Source organism: Rhinoderma darwinii, chromosome 6 (assembly GCF_050947455.1).
Source record: "Rhinoderma darwinii isolate aRhiDar2 chromosome 6, aRhiDar2.hap1, whole genome shotgun sequence".
Taxonomy (NCBI): domain Eukaryota; kingdom Metazoa; phylum Chordata; class Amphibia; order Anura; family Rhinodermatidae; genus Rhinoderma; species Rhinoderma darwinii.
Window position 1 is genome coordinate 132,233,751 of NC_134692.1, and position 19,601 is coordinate 132,253,351.

The 19,601-nt window shown below is 41.6% G+C and overlaps 1 protein-coding gene across 1 annotated transcript in view; it reads right to left on the bottom strand.

Annotated features, from left to right (window-relative positions):
• Nucleotides 1-4,008: 4,008 nt before the first annotated feature.
• The window catches only part of MAPK8IP3 (mitogen-activated protein kinase 8 interacting protein 3), a 64,045-nt gene continuing 48,452 nt past the window's right edge, over nucleotides 4,009-19,601 (bottom strand). The window contains exons 26-33 of the mRNA XM_075830375.1: nucleotides 18,186-18,253; nucleotides 17,330-17,478; nucleotides 16,443-16,614; nucleotides 15,965-16,078; nucleotides 14,088-14,126; nucleotides 8,030-8,215; nucleotides 7,683-7,826; nucleotides 4,009-7,080 (exon numbers count right to left, since the gene is read on the bottom strand). Of these exons, the coding sequence (XP_075686490.1) occupies nucleotides 6,956-7,080; nucleotides 7,683-7,826; nucleotides 8,030-8,215; nucleotides 14,088-14,126; nucleotides 15,965-16,078; nucleotides 16,443-16,614; nucleotides 17,330-17,478; nucleotides 18,186-18,253 (997 nt within the window). The 3' untranslated portion in view covers nucleotides 4,009-6,955. The remainder of the gene's footprint in view (nucleotides 7,081-7,682; nucleotides 7,827-8,029; nucleotides 8,216-14,087; nucleotides 14,127-15,964; nucleotides 16,079-16,442; nucleotides 16,615-17,329; nucleotides 17,479-18,185; nucleotides 18,254-19,601) is intronic.

Consider the following 19,601-nt stretch of genomic DNA (forward strand, 5'->3'; position numbering starts at 1 on the left):
GATTGGATTTCACTTTTTTTTTTGTTCAGGGTAACACTATAAATAAGATATATTCATAGACCGTTGCAGCGATCAATGATCTGAGTTCGCCGATGCCTAAATAATTTCAGAATGCCTGTTCCAGACCATGATTGTAATGAGGTTTCATGCGGAATGTGAAGAATTTGCACTCTTGTTATTCCTCCTGGGTTTTCTTCCATCAATGTGATGATTATAATGTTGTAAGGATGGCCACGCGCTAAACTTACAATCCGTATGATGTAACCTGCGCCTACAAGCTGCTGGTGTCTGGGCTGAACAGGTCAAGTAGTCAGGATGCTGTGCCGGACCACTATACAGCTCCAAGAACCAAAGTTTGAGAGGGTTATATATTGTACCTGGCATCCATCTGGAAAGGACATTGGGGTGGGGCAACTTGAGTAGAGATCAAAGCTGATTGGCTGAGAGCACCTGACTAACAGCCACTCACAATGCTTCTCCCAAATATACCTTTCAGCTGAATGCTAAGCACGGTCTACTAGTCCCCAAAACACTGGAATCTGAGTGGGAGCACATAGGACCCACTCATTTAACCCTTTATGTGCTTTTTATAGACCCGTGTCTTATGACAGCTGCTTTAATGCGTTATGTAAATTAACGGTGTGTAGAGATCAAAGGAGCAATATTGGCGTGTTGTATCATTCCCTTTCACAGCGTAAATATACAAGAGATCCAGGTTGCTCACTGCTGAGCGTATACAACCCCATTGTGCTGTGGGGCCAAAGTGAATGCACGGTATGAATGCTGGGTCTGCCTAATACATAAAGGGTAAGCAACCTTTCAAAAAGTCTTTACATGTCATAGTGACACGTCAGAAGTATTGATCGTTGGGGGTCCGAGCACTGAGACCCCCACCGATCGCTAAAACAAAGCGTCAGGGGAGCGCTGTGTCGCTTCTTTCTTGATCGGCTTTCTTCGGAAAGACAAGCGGTGTACGGACTCGTAGACTTTCTCTTCAGCCCGTACACCGCTTGCTCGGCTTTCCGAGGAAAGACGATTAGAAACAAAGCGGCTCATCGCTCACCTGAGCGTTTCTGCCGCTTTGTGTTAGCAGTTGGTGGGGATCTCAGTGCTCGGACCCCAGCGATCAAAACTTGACACGTCACTATGTAGTGTCAAAAGTATTTTGAAAATTTAGTTATGTGTGTTTCCTCTAGAGAAGTCTTCCTTATTGGACAGCCACTTTTATGCTATAAAATTGCAGTCTGTCTGGTAAGGCTGATTACCTGGTAGTCTATGCCCGGTATGGCAGCACACGGGAGGGGTAATGCTGAGTTCACATGCTGGTTTTGACACATTTGCTGCATGGAAGTTGGGAACGGATTACAAAGATGAGAGCTGAATGATTTAGGGGGCAGTCACATTGTTACGTTTTATGGCGTGGAAATACAAGGCAAATACGCCACATGTGACTGCACCCGTATACGAGTTCTGGGATCCATCCCTAACAACGGCAGTGTGTGAACGTGGCCCAGAGTTTTTTCGAGTACTTAAAGGCTATGTACACCTTTTGGAAGTGTTTTTAATCAAAATGTCAGTGTGTTTGGTGCAGCTTTCTAATTACTTTTTAATAAAAATTATTTTTACTTTTTCAGATACAGCTGCTTTGTATCCTGTATATAGAGCAGCTGTATCTTGCGCTGAGACCTGAATCTGTAAGTTTATGTTCACACGGTTAACAAAATATGGCTGAATATACGGAGCTGTTTGCAAGGGAAAACGGCTCCTGATTTTCAACCCTTTTTTTAGTCAAACTAGTTTTTTTCGCTGCATTTTTTTACGGCTGTTTTTCTATTGAGTCAATCAAAAACTGCTCAAGAAGTGACATGCACTTCTTTTTATGGAAAATGAGTATAAAAAAAAAACGCCCCATCGGAACAGAGCGCCGTATTTCCCATTGAAATCAATGGGCAAATGTTTGGAGGCGTTTTAATTTCGATTTTTCAGCTGGTTTTCGGGACGTTTACGGCCCGAAAAGTGGCTGAAAATAGCCCGCGTGACCATACCCTTGAGGTCAGCGGGACTAAGGCCTCATGCACACGACCGTAGTGTTTTTCTGGTCCGCAAATTCCAGGACCGTGTTCCGTGAAATGTCATCCGCAGTTCATCCGTATGTCCTCCGCAGTTCATCCGTATGTAATCCGCAAAATGCGGATGAAAAATAAAAAGCCTAGGTAAAACATGATGACGACAGAACTCATTCCCGGTCGTCGCCTAGCAACACTTCCGCAAATCCGCAAAACTGCGGATGACACACGGCGGTGTATCCGCAATTTCCACGGGCCCATTGACTTCTATTGGCATGTCCGCACCGCATTTGCGGCCCATAATAGGACATGTCCGTAGTTTCTGCGGCACGGATGTGCGGACATGCGGAGAGCCGTGAAAACACGGATAGTGTGTATGGGCCCATAGAAATGAATGGGTCCGCAATTTACCCGTGGATTTGCGGTTGAATTGCGGACGCAAAAACACGGTCGTGTGCATGAGGCCTAACAGGTCAGTGTATCTGACACTCCGGATCCACCTGTTACCGATCACATCTAAGTTCATAACAAGGATGTGAACGATAACGGGTGGATCCTCAATGTGTCCGATAAACGCAGGACCCGCTGACACTGAACCCGTCAGGCCCGCTGACATTAACAGATTCGGCTCTCAGCGCAAGATGCAGCTGCTCTGTATACAGGATACAAAGCGGCTGTATCTCAAAAAGTTGTTTTTTTTTAATAGATAGAGCATTCAAAAGGTGTACATAGCCTTTAATTCCCTACAGTTAAGACAGCCATGAGGTCACTGCGGGACAAATGATACACTTCTGACACTATTTCCCTGATTGACATCCATTAACTTGTCACGTTCTTTCATCCAACAAACAAAAATTTAAAGTGTACGTTTTTGTTACAAATTGTCCAGTCTGATAACTTGGGCACAATGGGTTAACAAGGGTGAGTGGATAATCTGTTTACAGGACGGAGATGAGAATGTTTTGTATGGTTTACGTCCCTTTTTGTAATAAAATAGAATCTGGAAAACTGATGTTTTTAGGCCTCTATTAATGTGTCTGTGTAATTCTATTATTCTGCTCTCTGATAATTCTGCACATAACTGGAATTTCACAGGAGCAGAAAACTGAGCGGAGAGAACTAGATGGGGAATTCCAAAAATTGCATATTTAGTGTTGACATTTTATTTCAGGACTTCGAGTTTTCTTTTTATATACTTTACTTTTCTATGACTGTCTAATTATTCAGAATATCTGATAATCTAGATCCGTTGATGCCGGATTAAGGTCAGGGCCGCACTACGGTAAGATTGCAGAGCAATGCAAATAAAATGGTGGCCCATTAAAAAAAAAAAGTGAGTGACCTTGCGACAGTCCCAAGATAACTGACATGGTTGGAGTTCTTAAAAGTAATGCAGTCACTTGCAATTTTTTTTTAGGAAAAAATTGTGGTGTTTGTTTGTTTGTTTTTTTGTTGTTGTTATTTTAGCACCAGTAGCCCTTAATGATGACAGACGAGTTTATCAATAGAGATCAGTGTTTTTATCACACATACATGGCAATGCCCACCCTACCTTCCTAGATCTACCCTCTCGATCCCTGAGATCTGCATATTGGTACCAAACTTTATTGTAAACTATATTACAAAGTTAGCGCACTAAATTTAAAGAGATTGTCCTGTAATATACTGCTGTACATGATTAGAGAAAAGTCTTCTTTAGAAACAGCGCCACTCTTGACTGTGGGTTGTGCCCGGTATTGCATTAGATTTTATCACAAATTTTGATTGGATCTAATCTATAAGCTATAATACATAGTCAACAAATCTTGCTGAAGTCATCGTGACCCGCCAACTAGGACTAGGAAATTAATTTGAGAAAAAAAAAAAGCCACCAAATCCAGTTCAGAAAAGCCTCCTTAGACCCGTGCGGGCCATCGGAATCACACAGCACCAGCGTCTTGCGTTCGTTTTGTAATACATTTATTACATACATAACAATTACATGTTGTTCATGTCACAAGGGGGAGAGAGAGGAAGCGGAGAGCGTTATACATACAGCTGTCTTTACATAATGCCACCGATAAGACCAGGAGACAGGCGGGACACACGGCGGAGTTTACAAGCCTTTTGGAACAGACACGTTAGAACCCCCTTGTGACACTTGCTTTACATATGTCATTGCCGTAAGTAGAACGAGCCGCTGCAGCCGAAGCACTGTATACTTTGCTGGCTGAATAGTAATGTGCTTTTTCTGGTTTAACCCCTGAACTCCCAGAAAATCCTGCAACACTTGAGTATTGGAGGCACTCAGGCAGATACAGGATCACATGCAGGAAATAGCGGTTTTAGATTCATTTGTTCAGTCCCGACACGATCATTGGTAATTGAAATATGGAATATGTATTGAGTAACTTATAATGCAGGTTCTTCCCAAGCCTTGAGCCCATTTACTACAACGTCTCAGTGTTTTTACGTTCGCCATTTGTAATGTTGAGTGCGATACAGATACAGAAGGCCAGCTGGTCAATGGAATGGTAACTTACTCATCCGTCCAAGGGATCATCATAGTGAAATCACAATAAGGCCCACCACCTGATCACCCCTTGCCCCAATATTAGCAGTACTCTGGGGGCTGTGGTATTACGCCCTTTATTAGACCTGCAACGGGCGCTGGCAATTAAGGGATTGGTTCTTGGAGGGTGGTGTTGGTTGCACTCTAGGTCTATCCCTCCACATGCTAGCATGTTGGATGAGGTCTGCGCTCAGTTTTCATTTAATGGGGTTGTATGAGATTAGAAAAACAAGGCTGCTTTCTTTCTGAAGCAGCGCCACTCCTGTCTATTGCAGCTCAGCCATATTTAAGTGATCGAGCTGCAATACTGCACACAGCCTATAAACAAGAGTGGTGCTGTTTCTGGGATATAAAAAAAAAATTTGCTCTCATACAACCCCTTAAATAATACAATTAATATCTATATGTACAAGGTGGCACAAGATCCTCATTAAAAAAAAAACCAATGGTGTCAACGATGTGATAGCGTTTACTGTACAATGCAGTGTTCTTAAATTACATTGATCCCGTGGTAAATAACTGCAAGGCTGACCGGCAATGATGAGCATTATTGTTCTACCCTAAGGGTGGGACATCTGGTTGTCCTTGAATGTCTTCATACATTTGGCCTCCTATCAAAACTCATGGAACATGTAGGCTTATTGCTCGTAGCCATCAAGCTGCCATTTTGACAATGGAGGCTGAACTCTGGTTCCTGTGAGCGACAAGCTTACATTCCTTTAGGGTAGGAATACACTAGGCGTAAACACTGCGGATTTAATTGCGAAAAATCTGCAGTATAATAGAGTAGCAGCAGAGTGGATGAGATTTGAACAAATCTCATCCACACACAGCCGAAAAGCTATTTATAAATTGACCTGCGTTGCGGCTCGTCAATTTGTGCTGCAGAATCGCTGCTTTTATATTACAAGTTCTCCTCCTTGAATTCAATCGGGAGGTGAAACCTGCAATAAAAAGCTATGTATTGCGACTTTTGCCGCAGAAATGCTGCGAATCTGCCGCAAAAATCTAGTGAGGGAAAAAATAAAGCCTATTTTTTTTATTTTAAATTAATAAAAAAAAGTTTATACTTACCCTGCCCGTAATCATACCGAGTCGATCCTCTAGTCTGAGTGCACCCCGGCCTCCTGGGATGACGTTGCATCCCATGTGACTGTCGCAGCCAATCGAAGGCTGCGGTGGTCTCATGGACTTCAGCATCATTCAAGGAGGCCGGGCTGCACTCAGAAAAGAGGGATGCGTCGCCATGAATACGGGCAGGGTAAGCATGAACTTTTTTTTTTTTTTATTGCTGCAGGATTTCCGCAGCGGACATGCCGCCTGAAAAACTGCACCACACTTTGGTGTCGGTTTTCGGACAGAATTCCCTGTGGGTTCCAGGGCGGATACGCTGTGCAGTTTTACGCAGCGTATCAGTCTAGTGTGTTCTTACCCTAAATGGGTTGTCTAGCGAAGAGCGTCTCACTCTGGAGGACTTGCCCTGCATTACACAGCCTATTGATTTGAATGAGCACAGTGTAATACTTCATTTTCCCACCAGGGGCACACTTTGTAATTGCTTATTGCCAAGGAACTCTTCTAACAAGGAGGTATTGTCCAAAGTGGGATACATGAGACCCAATAAAGTTAGTGCAGCCCGTCGCTTGCAATTTTTCGAGACTCTTTCAGCTTTCTCTGAATGTTGAGAAGTCACCGCCATCCAATGTGCTCATCTTTCCAGGAAATTTCTCAAATTACATAGAACGCCAATACTGATAAGATGTGTTCAGTTTATGCATGGGAGTCAGGGATGTTGATTGTTTTTAAAGTAGATGCTAATTAACTAATTAGATTCTATTGAATGAGTAATTTACATTATACAAGAATGATTTGGCATGAAAAGAACAAAAATGGCCGCTCAGGTCCAGTCCAGCCCATACTTGCTGGTGTGCGCTTGTTGGATAAATCTTTAATCTAATCTCAATAAATCCGTATTGGAACCTGCCAACCATTTCAGTGCCGGACAGACGGGATGATGAGATAATGATGCCAGCCTATCTGACAGATGATATTTAGTCACCCAGTTTATCATTCTTAGGCAATGGAACAAGTAACATGAGAATTTGTTCCAAACGTAACAGAAATAAATAGTCTCCAGGAGTCTATGGAAACATCACCATGTTATGGAGTTTTAAGAGATGTTGGGCACATCAGAGGGTGAATTTAACAGTATGAGAAGATCAGCAAAACACGGGCTGAGAAATTGCGCAGTTGGGTCAAAGTTCCAGTTTGGTATTTCCAGCGGGTGCAGGGAAGCGGGAGGCGTCTTGGCATTCTGGGGAGAAGGCTAAGGGTGCATTTATTCCGGGACATAAGAGACCTGCCACACAATAATATGGCTTCTCTCTGCCTTAGAAAGTACCGGTTTGGTCTGGTTCTCACCGTCCCCAGAGTGTTCTTCTGTCTCGTCATCTTCGCCATCCCCTAAAAAAAATATGGCATATCAATCCTATATTTCCACCTAGCTATATAATATCTACCAGTACTTTGTATTTTTTTGTGTCCAATCCTTTGTCCAATTTTTTACTCCTGGGATCCAGATCGGAACAGTGGTTCCAAGCTGTGGCTCTCCAGCTGTTGCAAAACTCCAACTCTCAGCATACCCAGACAGTCTGCGGCTAGTTTCACAACGACTGAAGAACCACAGCATGGAGACCACTGATTTGAAACGTCCCTGTTTTGTGTTAGGTTTAGGGGTGTTCGACCTGTGCCCCCTGGTTGTTGTGAAAGCATGATTTCCAGCATGCCAGGACAGTTGTAGGCTGTCAGGACATGCTGGGAGTTGCAGTGGGCACAGGTCAAATCTGCTTATGTCCGAAAGGAACTTTACAAAATTAAAGTGGGGCCTGCAAGATAAGGAGATTTTATATAAAACCAACTATGGATATTAGTACATTTCAATACGAGGCAGAATCCTGCAAATTCCATGAGAAAGTATAATCAATTTTTGGTACATTTTAACAAAGCAAAAACAATTTCTGAATTATGGAGATGGATATTCTGCAGAAGGAAAAGTGTGAACTCACCAATACGGAAGTCAATGTATCCCTCCCCTCCGCTGAGCACTAGCACATTCTTCAGTTTTTGTTCTTCCGTCTCTGCGGATGGGGTGCCTGGGTTCTCAGAGGGACTGTCCAGAACACTGCCATTAAGCGTGGCCAGAACGTTACCTGGAAACATACAGAATGGTCAGCCTATGGACATGCCGAAAAAAGACATAGACCAATGTGCCCACTTTCCTCACTGCATCCACACCAACTCCACCTTTCATAACATGGTTTTCTGTTATTTATAGGAGTCCGTGGTTCCGTTATTAGGTACCGTATCAAAAGCTGTAGATATTTAGATATCTAAATTATTTTATAGTAGTTACCTGGTACCGACACAAAGAACTTGACGGCATCACGGTGACCATGGAAGCAGAGCTGGGCCTGAGCCATGGAGCAGTATGGTATAAAGCTTCCGGCAGACTTTTCACTGTTGTCATCACTATACACGTGGATTACTCCTCCACCAGCCCGGGCTACTTCTCCAGAAGACGTAGGAGATGTCTTGTTGGCTGAAAACACATGCAGGTATTAAGTGACATGATGTGGCCTCTAACAAGAGCAGCTGCCTCCATAGAAGAACTGGACCAACCCTGTCACTAAACCCGAGGGTGAAGACCTTGTTCTTGCTCAAACTTCACTCACTGAAAAATATCTTTGGTAGACGGGTCAACTAGGATTATTGACTACATCAATTTACACTCATGGAGTTTACCACCCAATGTATCTATAACAAGGCTCCTACCAAAATTTGCATGTATGCAACAGACGCTATGAAAATTACATGGAAATCTTGGTAGGAAATAAAGACACATGAAACGTGCACCATGCGATTTGAGAAGTTTGACGTCACGGAGGACCACGCCATCCTTGAGGTGAGAGGAGCATCGCTCCTCAGACGGCATCTTTCCTTGAGTGCAGGGGTAGGAGAAGCCGTCAGATCCTGCAGTATCTCTCCTGTCAGGCTGAATAGGAGGTTACTGAATGACTCCTCCAATTTTACTTCTTGACAGGGCATGGAGAAGGTGATTTACCACCTGTAGCTGCCACCTGTATGGGGGCAATATCTGTGGATAGAGCTGTTATAGGGACTATGTTGCTGTTACTCGAGTGAGGGCACTGTGGCTAACATGTATGGCTTGTATTTGTATGGTACTATGTCAAATATGATTATGAAGATTTTACAACTGGTCAGCATGTCTGGTACTTTTAAAGGATTTGTCCACTTTGGATCATCAATTTTTTGTTATAAAAAAAGTCCTTTGACAATAAACTGATCAGATTGTCCTGCCACTGAGATCCCCAGCTGTAAGCAGTGGAGGAACCTGACAGCAAGTGTTCCATTTCCCTGCAGCACCTCCACAGGGGAAATTAAGCATTACACAGTTCCCATTGGGCTGGGTTCACACGACCATGTTACGTCCGTAATATACGGAACGTATTTCGGCCGGAAGACCCGGACCGAACACAGTGCAAGGAGCCGGGCTCCTAGCATCATAGTGATGTACGACGCTAGGAGTCCCTGCCTCTGCGTGGAACTACTGTCCCGTACTGTAATCATGATTACAGTACGGGACAGTTGTCCTGCAGCGAGGCAGGGACTCCTAGCATCGTACATAACTATGATGCTAGGAGCCCGGCTCCCTGCACTGTGTTCGGTCCGGGTCTTCCGGCCGAAATACGTTCCGTCCATTACGGACGTAACATGGTCGTGTGAACCCAGCCTTGAAATCAACGGTCTCATCCTTGGCTGTTTGTAGCTGCTCCCTTCTTTGGCTAAAACAGGAGGCTCCTGACCAGGGGACACCCCCCCCCCCCCTCTTCCTCAATTAATTCAAGATACCCTAATAAAGTAATATGTCTTTCCTGGGTTGTTAGAAAAAAGTTAAACATAAAGTCAATAAAACACTACATATGTATCATTAGATGCTGTTATTTATATTTTGTACAATATTATAGGGCTCATAAATTAAATGGCAATAGTGCCCCATAGGCTAGTGTGGGGACAGGGTGCAACATTTTAACATGAATCCTGTCCCGATTCTGGGGGGCAGGTTTGGGATGGTTGAGTGGGTAGCTGTGTAACAGACACTGTTGTCCAGGAAGTGTTATCATGAGGTAATTGTTAGGGTATGTTCACACGCAGTAGCAAAATCCGTCAGAAATAACGGAGTTGTTTTCACCTGAAAACAGCTCCTGATTTTCAGATGTTTTTGTAACTACTCACGTTTTTTTCGTGCCGTTTTTACACGGACGTTATTGGAGCTGTTTTTCAATGGAGTCAATGAAAAACGGCTCCAAAAAGGTCCCAAGAAGTGACATGCACTTCGTTGACGCGGGCGTCTTTTTACGCGCCGCCTTTTGACAGCAACGTGTAAAAATACACCTCGTGGGAACAGATCATCGTAAAACCCATTGAAAGCAATGGTCAGATGTTTGTAGGTGTATTAGAGACGTTTTTTCAGGCGTAATTCGAGGCGTAAAACTCCCGAATTACTTCTGAAAATAGGCCGTGTGCACATACCCTTAGACATAATGTACAATTTTGATAGTTTTTTCTTAATTGTCGGCCCTTAATTGGTAATTTTTTTTCATCCAACTGAAAAAAAAAACAATCGGCCATCTTGGATTGCCCGGAATCGAAACTTTATGTCATGAATGGCCAATCGCACATTATTATAGAGCATTTACAGGTGGTGGTTTTGTTTTTGCATCTGATAATCTTTGACTGTCCATGGTCATATTTGTAATTGCGTCGGCCGCATGTAGCGTCGGATGACTGATTGGTCATCCATCTGAGGGTTTCCATCTCCATTGACAGCTATAGAGTAGGGACTTCTGTGCTCATAGAAGAACCTCAGTGAGACATACAGGATGTTACACAACTGCTCGCTCGACCACCCTGCCCCATGATCACATCACAGAGTCAGAATCTGGACAAGGTACAAATGATTAAGTTATGGCCTATGGGTCACTATTAACATATAGTGTAGAAGCCCTAAGAAGATATATAACGCACACAGAGAAGAGACCAGGTATTACGCCACGGCTTGACTTTAGCAACTACGGATACTGGGATCATATATATACAAATAAAAAGTGGATATTGATCTATGGCCACCAGTCGACTACGCTATGGTTTCCGCTAAAAAAACGGAAACCTTACTGAACGGAAACCATTTGCAACGGAAGCATTACCATTGTAGTCAATAATAATGCAAACGGAAGCTATGGTTTCCGTTCATGGGTTCCTCCGAGGGAAAGTTCGAACGGAACCTATGAACGGAACCCGACGCTAATGTGAACGAGGCCTAAGATGGGCAGAAATGAGGGTCGTAGCTATAGGGGATGCAGAGGTAGCAGTTTCTACAGAGCCCTGGTGCGTAAGGGGGTCCAAAAGCCCCTCTGCCACATAGGAAGAAACCAGTATTTTAAATGGCACATAGTAGGTGGGGGGGCCCTGTTATACGGTATGCAAAAAGGAACAAACAAAACATGGAGGTGTTACCAAGAGACACCAATTAGAATACAGCTTTTATTTTCTTCTAGTGCAGGCTAGAAAGTAAAAGCAGTAAGCTGATTGGTAGTTCTGGACAACTCAAATAACAAAATGGTGGACTCCACTATGTGAAATTCTCAGTGGGAAAGTTACACATTTGTGAAGAAGAGGAACAAAATTAAAATGAAAAAAAAAGTTTTCAAGCCAAATATAACACATGATGTAGCCTGGTGCTATATAGATTCCATAAAAAATGTACGCAATTAATTTACTCAAAATGCGTGTATGCGGTTACAGTAATTGGGCTTCATTTATTAAAACTGACTAAGACGCCATGTTTTCATAGCACCCAATCAGAGATCTGATCACATTTTTTAAATTTCTTTGGGAAATGAAAACTGCACTGTGATAGGTTGCAATGGGCAACAGGGCCAATTCAGGCCCAGTGTGTTTCTTTTTTTTTTGGGGGGGGGGGGGGGGGACGGGGACACCTGTCTACCATTGTCTGCATTTACCAACGAGATTAAAATATCTGAAAGCTTCAGGATCATATCCAGGTCGATATATTTAGGGTATGCAGCCAATTTGTTGCAAATATTTCCAAATTACTGGGTGAAATTTCTCCCACTAAACAGCCCCTCAAAGCCCCCAAAAAGAATGACTATGAACATATGCCGCGGTTCCCCATCCCTCAGGATATGTGCACATGTAGTATTTTCAGCTGTTTTTCGGGCCGTAAACGTCCCGAAAAACGGCTGAAAAATTGGAAGCAGAACGCCTACAAACATCTGCCCATTGATTTCAATGGGAAATACGGCATTCTGTTCTGACGGGGCATTGTTTTACGCGGCCGTTTTGAAAAACGGGCGCGTAAAAGAATGCCCGCGAAAAAGAAATGCATGTCACTTCTTGAGACGTTTTTGGAGCCGTTTTTTATTGACTCTATAGAAAAACAGCTCCAAAAACGGCCGTGGAAAAACGCGAGTTACTTAAAAAAAACGACTGAAAATCAGGAGCTGTTTTCCCTTGAAACGTATTTTTAGACGTTTTTAATTTTGTGTGCGCACATACCCTTAGATTCTTTTTAGCCAGTCAGTGGTGCTAAGAGGGATCACGTGACACTTTAGCGGACACCTAAGTTACCAAATGTAAAATCTCAAATCTTGTAACATATCTTCATTAAAATGTTTTGATTTTAGCTATTTTTCAACTTGATTTTCCTCTGTGCAGGATAGAAAACTATTTTGCTCCCGGAGATCATCACCAAGCTGCTGCTGACGGATCTTATTTTTGCTATATTTTTATTCTAATTATCGCTTGTGTGAATATACAGAGTATTTGGATTTTCATGTGTTCATAAGACTAGTTGTCCTGAGTATCTAATACTTGAATTGACTATTCATGTGTTCACGAGCAGGGCTGCAGAAGGTGTTGTGTACGGCCGCGCGTTTCGGAAGTGCTACGACACAAAGCCACTGCAAGAACTGCAGTAAATACATGTGGTTTTTGCTACAGTGCTAGGTGAAGGGATTGACAGATGATTTTTCTGCAGTGCATTCACTGCTTTTGACCCGGGATCCACTCACAGTCTTCACAATCACCGATTTGCAGTTGCCGCAGGTATCAACAATCTCTATAACATTACATCTTTAAGACACTAGAATTATAAAACCAATCTTGATTAAATATTTTATTGTAGTCTTTAAGCCTAGCTCATACCCTGGTCTCTACTCTGAATGATTTCCGTATGATGTGGAAAACTTAAATCGGAATTGGTATTCACTAAGAAAGCGGAACAGACCAATTCAAGCGTGGATACATGTGGCACACGTACTGAAGGTGACATCACAATATGACGATGTCCTCAGTATCACACAGCTAGAATCTATTGACAATCTGAGTATATTCATGCAAACAATTGGGCCTCATTCATCAAAACTGTCTAACAGAAAAACAGGCCTGGTTGTCCATAGCAACCAATCACAGTGCAGCTCTCATTTTTCCAGAGCAGTTATAGAAATGAAAGCTTTGCTCTGATTGGTTGTTATGGACAACAAGGCCTGTTCTTCTGTTTTATAGTTTTGATAAATAAGGCCAGGGCCGTAGCTGTAGGGGGTGCAGAGATAGAAGTCGCACCTGGTTCCTGAGGGGGCCAAAAGGCCCCTCTGCCACATAACAAGACACCAGTATTATATATGGCACATGATAGGTTGGGGCCCTGTTACAGAATTTGCATTGGGGCCCAGGAGTTTCAGGTTACGCCTCTGAATATTCATATTCTTCATTAATTAAACTGTATTGCAGGCAACTGGATCAAAGATCGGCGGACCGTGACAGAGTAATCTGCCAGTCACAGATCCACTCTTTATTCTGATCTGCAACCCAAATTTTCTCTAACGAAATAAATAAAAAATATATATATCTGTCGTTGCGTAGTTCCCTTCTATCATGTTGCTTTCAGCCATTTCGTATCGGTTTCTGGCAAAGCTAAGTGACCACCAATATGGCCGCCATAACAACTCCCACGGGGGTTGTGAACCAACTTTCCCAGACTCCTGAGTAACAAATCTTCCTACTTATGCATGGACATATCCCCTGCTCCTGTATTACCGCACATTTTGGGAAGTTTACCATTCAGGAGTCTAAAAAAAGTGACTCTATAATGGCAGCCATATTGGTTGTCACCCAACTTTCTCAGTACCTATATTTGCTTGTTTTTGTTTTTTTTTTAAGAAAATGCTCTTTAAAGGTAATACAAATATCCAAACACAACTTGAAAAGTTCTGCTGCTTTGTGAATACCATAGAATGATGAAAAATGAGGATGGAGACAGGACATGTTGGAAATATGGGATGAGGTGACACAGAGTCAGGTCCTGCACTTACCCCTCAGCCCCAGCAGCTGGCCCCGGTGTAGGACTACCGCTAGCGGAGGTGGAAGGGTTGGGAGTATTCATAGGCCAGAGGAGGAGAGGGAATAGGAGCGGAAGGAAAGGGATAAAGCATGAAGAACACAAAGAATAAATTATTGGCAGGATTTGAGGTGGAAAACCTATATATTGGGGTATTCAATACATCAGCGGGAAAAACACGAAATATACAATAGTACTAGACTACTACTTCATGATGAGCATACCCTCTTATTACTGACCTCGGCATCCACAGTCTCTTATTATAGTCATGACATTTAATTATTATTCAAATTCATTATACTATCATTTTATATCATTTATATATTATATAGTTATTACATTTCCACCTTATGGAATCCCTGTCCATATACCCTTTTAGGACATATGGATGTCAGAGAAGGGGAGTCCTCCACTCTGAAAACCCGTCTATGAGCCAGAATGGACAGCCACTCTGTATTAGCGGCTCCTGCTCTGGCATAACCGGCCCGCCCATGCGTTACATGGACGGCCATTCTTTTTAATGGCTGCCATGTAATGCTACATTTCCCTTGCATCGGCTGAAGCACGGGCATTGTTTGGCCATAAGTGGCTTCCCCGGCTATAACAGCTGATTGTTGGGGGTTTGCTAAACCGGATTATTATGTACAAAGGGATTTTCATTCAAAAGCCTTTATCTTCCCATAGATTTGCTGGGAAATAGTTCTGACTCTGAAATTCCCTGTGATACCTGAAAACTATTGCTGTTAAATAATACTGTTTTAGGGAATTGCTATTTAAAGAGGTTTATTTTATTTTTTTATAAATAAATCTTAACCGTTGTATAATCAAAAATTAGTTTCAATCCGTTTTCGATACATCTGCTTGCTTTTACTGAATGAACACTTCCAAAGATCTAAAATCCCTAAACACTTAATAAATCTTACAGCTACAATGTATCCAGTTTTGACAAACCCCTGTGAGATATATGGCTTGTAATCTACACTGATACATTGTAGCAAACTATCAGCACAAGATAGAGATGTGTGCTGCTGTATTTATCTCAAAGGGAATTGCCTAAACTGGATACAATTGTAGCAAACTCTCAGCTTTGAAAATGTAGTAGATCCGTAAAGGTTGACAGCCTCTGGATATAAAACAAAAATGCATGGACAGCAAGCAGAGATAATAAAAATTGAGAAAAAGATAATTTTCTTCACATTCGAGTGCAGTATATTTATTATATATTGCATAATCATATAATAGATTGCCAGACTACTTGGGGGATGGGAGGGGGTGAGCATTTAACGTTCTTTTACTGCAAGATGGCAGCATCTTTGTAGACTAGCCGCCCAACTGGACACCCCAATTCTATTGAAAGCAGGGAATAGCATCTGTGGCTGATATATAATATGCCCACTGTGCCTAATATGTAATATTGGCACTGTGGCCAGCATTAAATATGGGCACACTGTGACGGATATTTAATATGGGCAGTGTAGCTGGTATTTTTATGGGCACTGTGGTTGGCATTTCTATATGGGTGCTGTGGCAAGTATTTTTGACCTCTACGGAGGGTAGTAGAAATGCAATTTCCTATTCTAACTCCTACATAAGGGGTCTTATTTATAAAACCAGAGGGTGTTGCATGTACCAGCCAATCAGATTACAGCTGTCAATTTTACATCAGCTTAAAAATGAAAACAATGATCCGGTTGGTTGTAATATAAACTCCTCCACTTTTCTTTTGCAATAGTTTTCATAAGTTGCGCTTATTCATATACGTCCATCGTATCATGCAGACATGGCGTTATAGATGTCATAGTTACACTATGGCAATGACCTCTTCAAGGTGGGCAACTACTCATAACTTACTTTCTGTAAGAGGTATTGAGATGACCACTCCATTTCCAGTTCCCACCCATAGTCGATTGCCGGCAATTAGCAGCGCTGTAATTCGTACAAATGAAAATCCCAGTTTTCCAGTGCCTGCCAATGACAAGAGAACATAATGAGTAAATGTGAAGGCCAAATAATAACATATCCATATCAGTCTTAACCTTCATGAATAATACAATCATTTAGTGTATACATACTTAGCATATAAATTTAAAGGAACACTTCAGGAAAAACTGTGTCATGCTTACTGCAGGGCCTCAAGTGGGCAGAACATGACCAGAAAACTTTTTATGATGTTTTTGGAATCCCTGTGTCATGCTCCGCCCCCTCAGTCCTGCCCTAGGCGTAACACAGTCTGTCTGTTTTTCCTTAGGTGTCCCTTTAAAAACAAGTAATCCAATATATAACATACAAAAATACAAATACAAAGAACCAGGAATGCTATGTCTCTCACCTAACATTTTACTGACATAAGGCTCAATATCCACATCTTGGAGATGCTGGTGGGTGTGGGCATGGTATAACCGCAGCGTGGAGTCCAACCGGATTGATACCCAAACCCCATCTCCAATCCATGCCAGCTGTCGCACTTGACTTTCCCTTCGAGGATGGGCATCAAATGATTTCTGAAAGTTGCACATAGAATCACAGGGCTCATTGTTCATTTGTATCATACAATCAGCAGCCGATATAAATACATGGTCCAGATGTGAACATAGAATTATTTAAATGACCACAAAATACAGATAGCAAATTTCTTTAATCCGGCATCAATTGTTCTAGTAATTCAAGAAGGTCCAGATTTAGTATAAACTGGAATCTTAAAAGACTAGAAGACTTTATTTTGCTCGACATACTAACTTTCTTTCTGGAAGGTTTGTATCCCCAAAATCTGGAACCTGCTGGGACCTACTGATGCCATATTAAAGAAATAAATGATACACAGAAAAAAGATAGATAGATAGATAGATAGATATGAGATAGATAGATAGATAGATAGATAGATAGATAGATAGATAGATAGATAGATAGATAGATAGATAGATAGATAGATAGATAGATATGAGATAGATAGATAGATAGATAGATAGATAGATAGATAGATAGATAGATAGATAGATAGATAGATAGATAGATAGATAGATAGATAGATAGATAGATAGATAGATAGATAGATATGAGAGAGATAGATAGATAGATAGATAGATAGATAGATAGATAGATAGGAGATCCATAGATAGATAGATAGATAGATAGATAGATAGATAGATAGATAGATAGATAGATAGATAGATAGATAGATAGATAGATAATCCACTGCTTATTTCCTAGTCCACTTACCGGTATTTGCATGGTTTTAGGCTGAATCACATAGATTTTGTTCTTGTATCCACACCACACTCGGTCATATACGACTGCCATACAACGGATTGAGTGATGAGTATGTCCAAGGTCCATCAAGTAATAATTACTGAGGTCCCACTGTTTGTCTTCTCAAGAGAAAAATATTATTTAATATCACTGATCGAGATGGGAGATGATTGCGCAATTGGACAGTTTTTTGTTGTATTTAAGATAACGGCTTTCAAAATGAGATATAGGGGAACATACGGTATGTTAAAGACATACACGCTACAGGTCCAGTACACAATGGTTGTAGTGAGTTCTGCTTTAGGTGTTGTCCCAACAGAAAAATATCCTCTATTTAGAATATATGGGCATCTTGATAGGGGGGTTCTCAGGACCACCTCGTTAGCCGCAGCGGAAAGCCCCTGGAAAGAGATTATCCCCTTCGGTAGACTCCGCTCCATGTCTACCAGGGGCCGTTCATTTTCTTGGGCGCTGTGTATTACAGCATTTCCCTTGTAATGTGGCTGCCACAGTTTTCCCGGGAATATATCAGCCGATTGTGGGGGGGTTACAGCAGTTGGACTTGTGGTGACTTTATATGAGGAGGAGTCTTAAAGGGGTAGTCTTGCCTGGCAAAGCTTCCCCTGGCAAAATCATCTGATCGTCACAGTGGCCTTAATCTGAAAGCGGCTGTCATTGATGAGACCACCCTTTTAATATCTAACAAATTTTTTTTGGGTGGTTCCTGACTTTTGACTCGCCACTAAACACCAATTAAATCCTGGAATAACTATAATTGAAATGACTAGATTACACATAAAAAGCTGAAAGGTATAAAATGTCATACCTTCTCCTCGGTGGAAGATTGCCAATGTCCCGTCTGCTAGGGCCACAAGAACTCGTCCTTTCACATGCCTGGGAGTTACAAGACGGACAAGTCATTGACAATACTAGAAGTGAATCACATCGCTTCCAGTCATACAGGGCTGCGGTATAGTATTTTTCTACAAGATTATATATAAACTGCTCATACCGTACATGATATGGAATTAGTAAGGTTTCCTGCCGCAAATACTTCTATTAAATGTTAGGACGTGGCTGTGTATAGCCAGTATTGTATGTGCCTTGTAGACAGAAAAACTTCTATTACATGGATATTATACTATTATGAACTTAGCAGGTAAGAAGCAGCTCCAGCGCAGATCGAGAGTAAAAGTGCCATAATATTACTGAAATAATAATGCCATGATGTGCCTAAATAATATCGCCATACAGCGCCAAATAACAGTACCATAAAGTGCCCACATAATTCTAGTGACTGCACAATAGTGCCATAGAAGAAGCACATAATAGAGCCATATAGTGCCCACATAATGATATATACAGTGGCAAATAACAGTACCATAAAGTGCCCACATAATTCTAGTGACTGCACAATAGTGCCATAGAAGAAGCACATAATAGAGCCATTATATGCCATGTTATATGCCACTATATACAGTGGTAAATAACAGTATAATAAAGTGTCCGCATTGTAGTAATACTGTGTCCCTTACAATTCCTATACAACAGTAAGATATATCACACATAACACTATCATGTAGTGCCCAAATAACTGCTCTATAGTGCCCAAATAATAATGCCAAACAGTGTCTAAATAATAGCATCACACGCTTCCAAATAACAGGACCATAAAGTGTCCACTTAATTCTGCTATATAGTGACTGTACAATAGTACCATACAAGAAGCACATAACAGAGCCTTATAGTGCCCAAATAATGCTATATACAGTGCCAAATTACTGTATAATAAAGTGTCAACATGGCAGTGTAATTTTGTCCCTTACAATTCCTATATAACAGTAACATGTATTGCACATATAACAGTATCATGTAGTGCCCAAATAACAGTGCTATATAGTGCCCAAATAATAATGCCAAATAGTGCCTAAATAATACCATCATACACTCCCAAATAACAGTACCATGAAGTGCCCACATAATTCCGCTATACAGTGACTGCACAATAGTGCCATACAAAAAGAACATAACAGAGCCATATAGTGCCCACATACTCATATATGCAGTGCCAAATTACTGTATAAAAAGTGTCCACATTGTACTCCCAAACAATTCTTATATAAACAGTAACACTTATTGCTCACATAACAGTATCAGTGCTATATAGTTATATAGTGCCCAAATAATACCATCATACACTCCCAAATAAGAGTATCATAAAGACACCACATATTATACTATA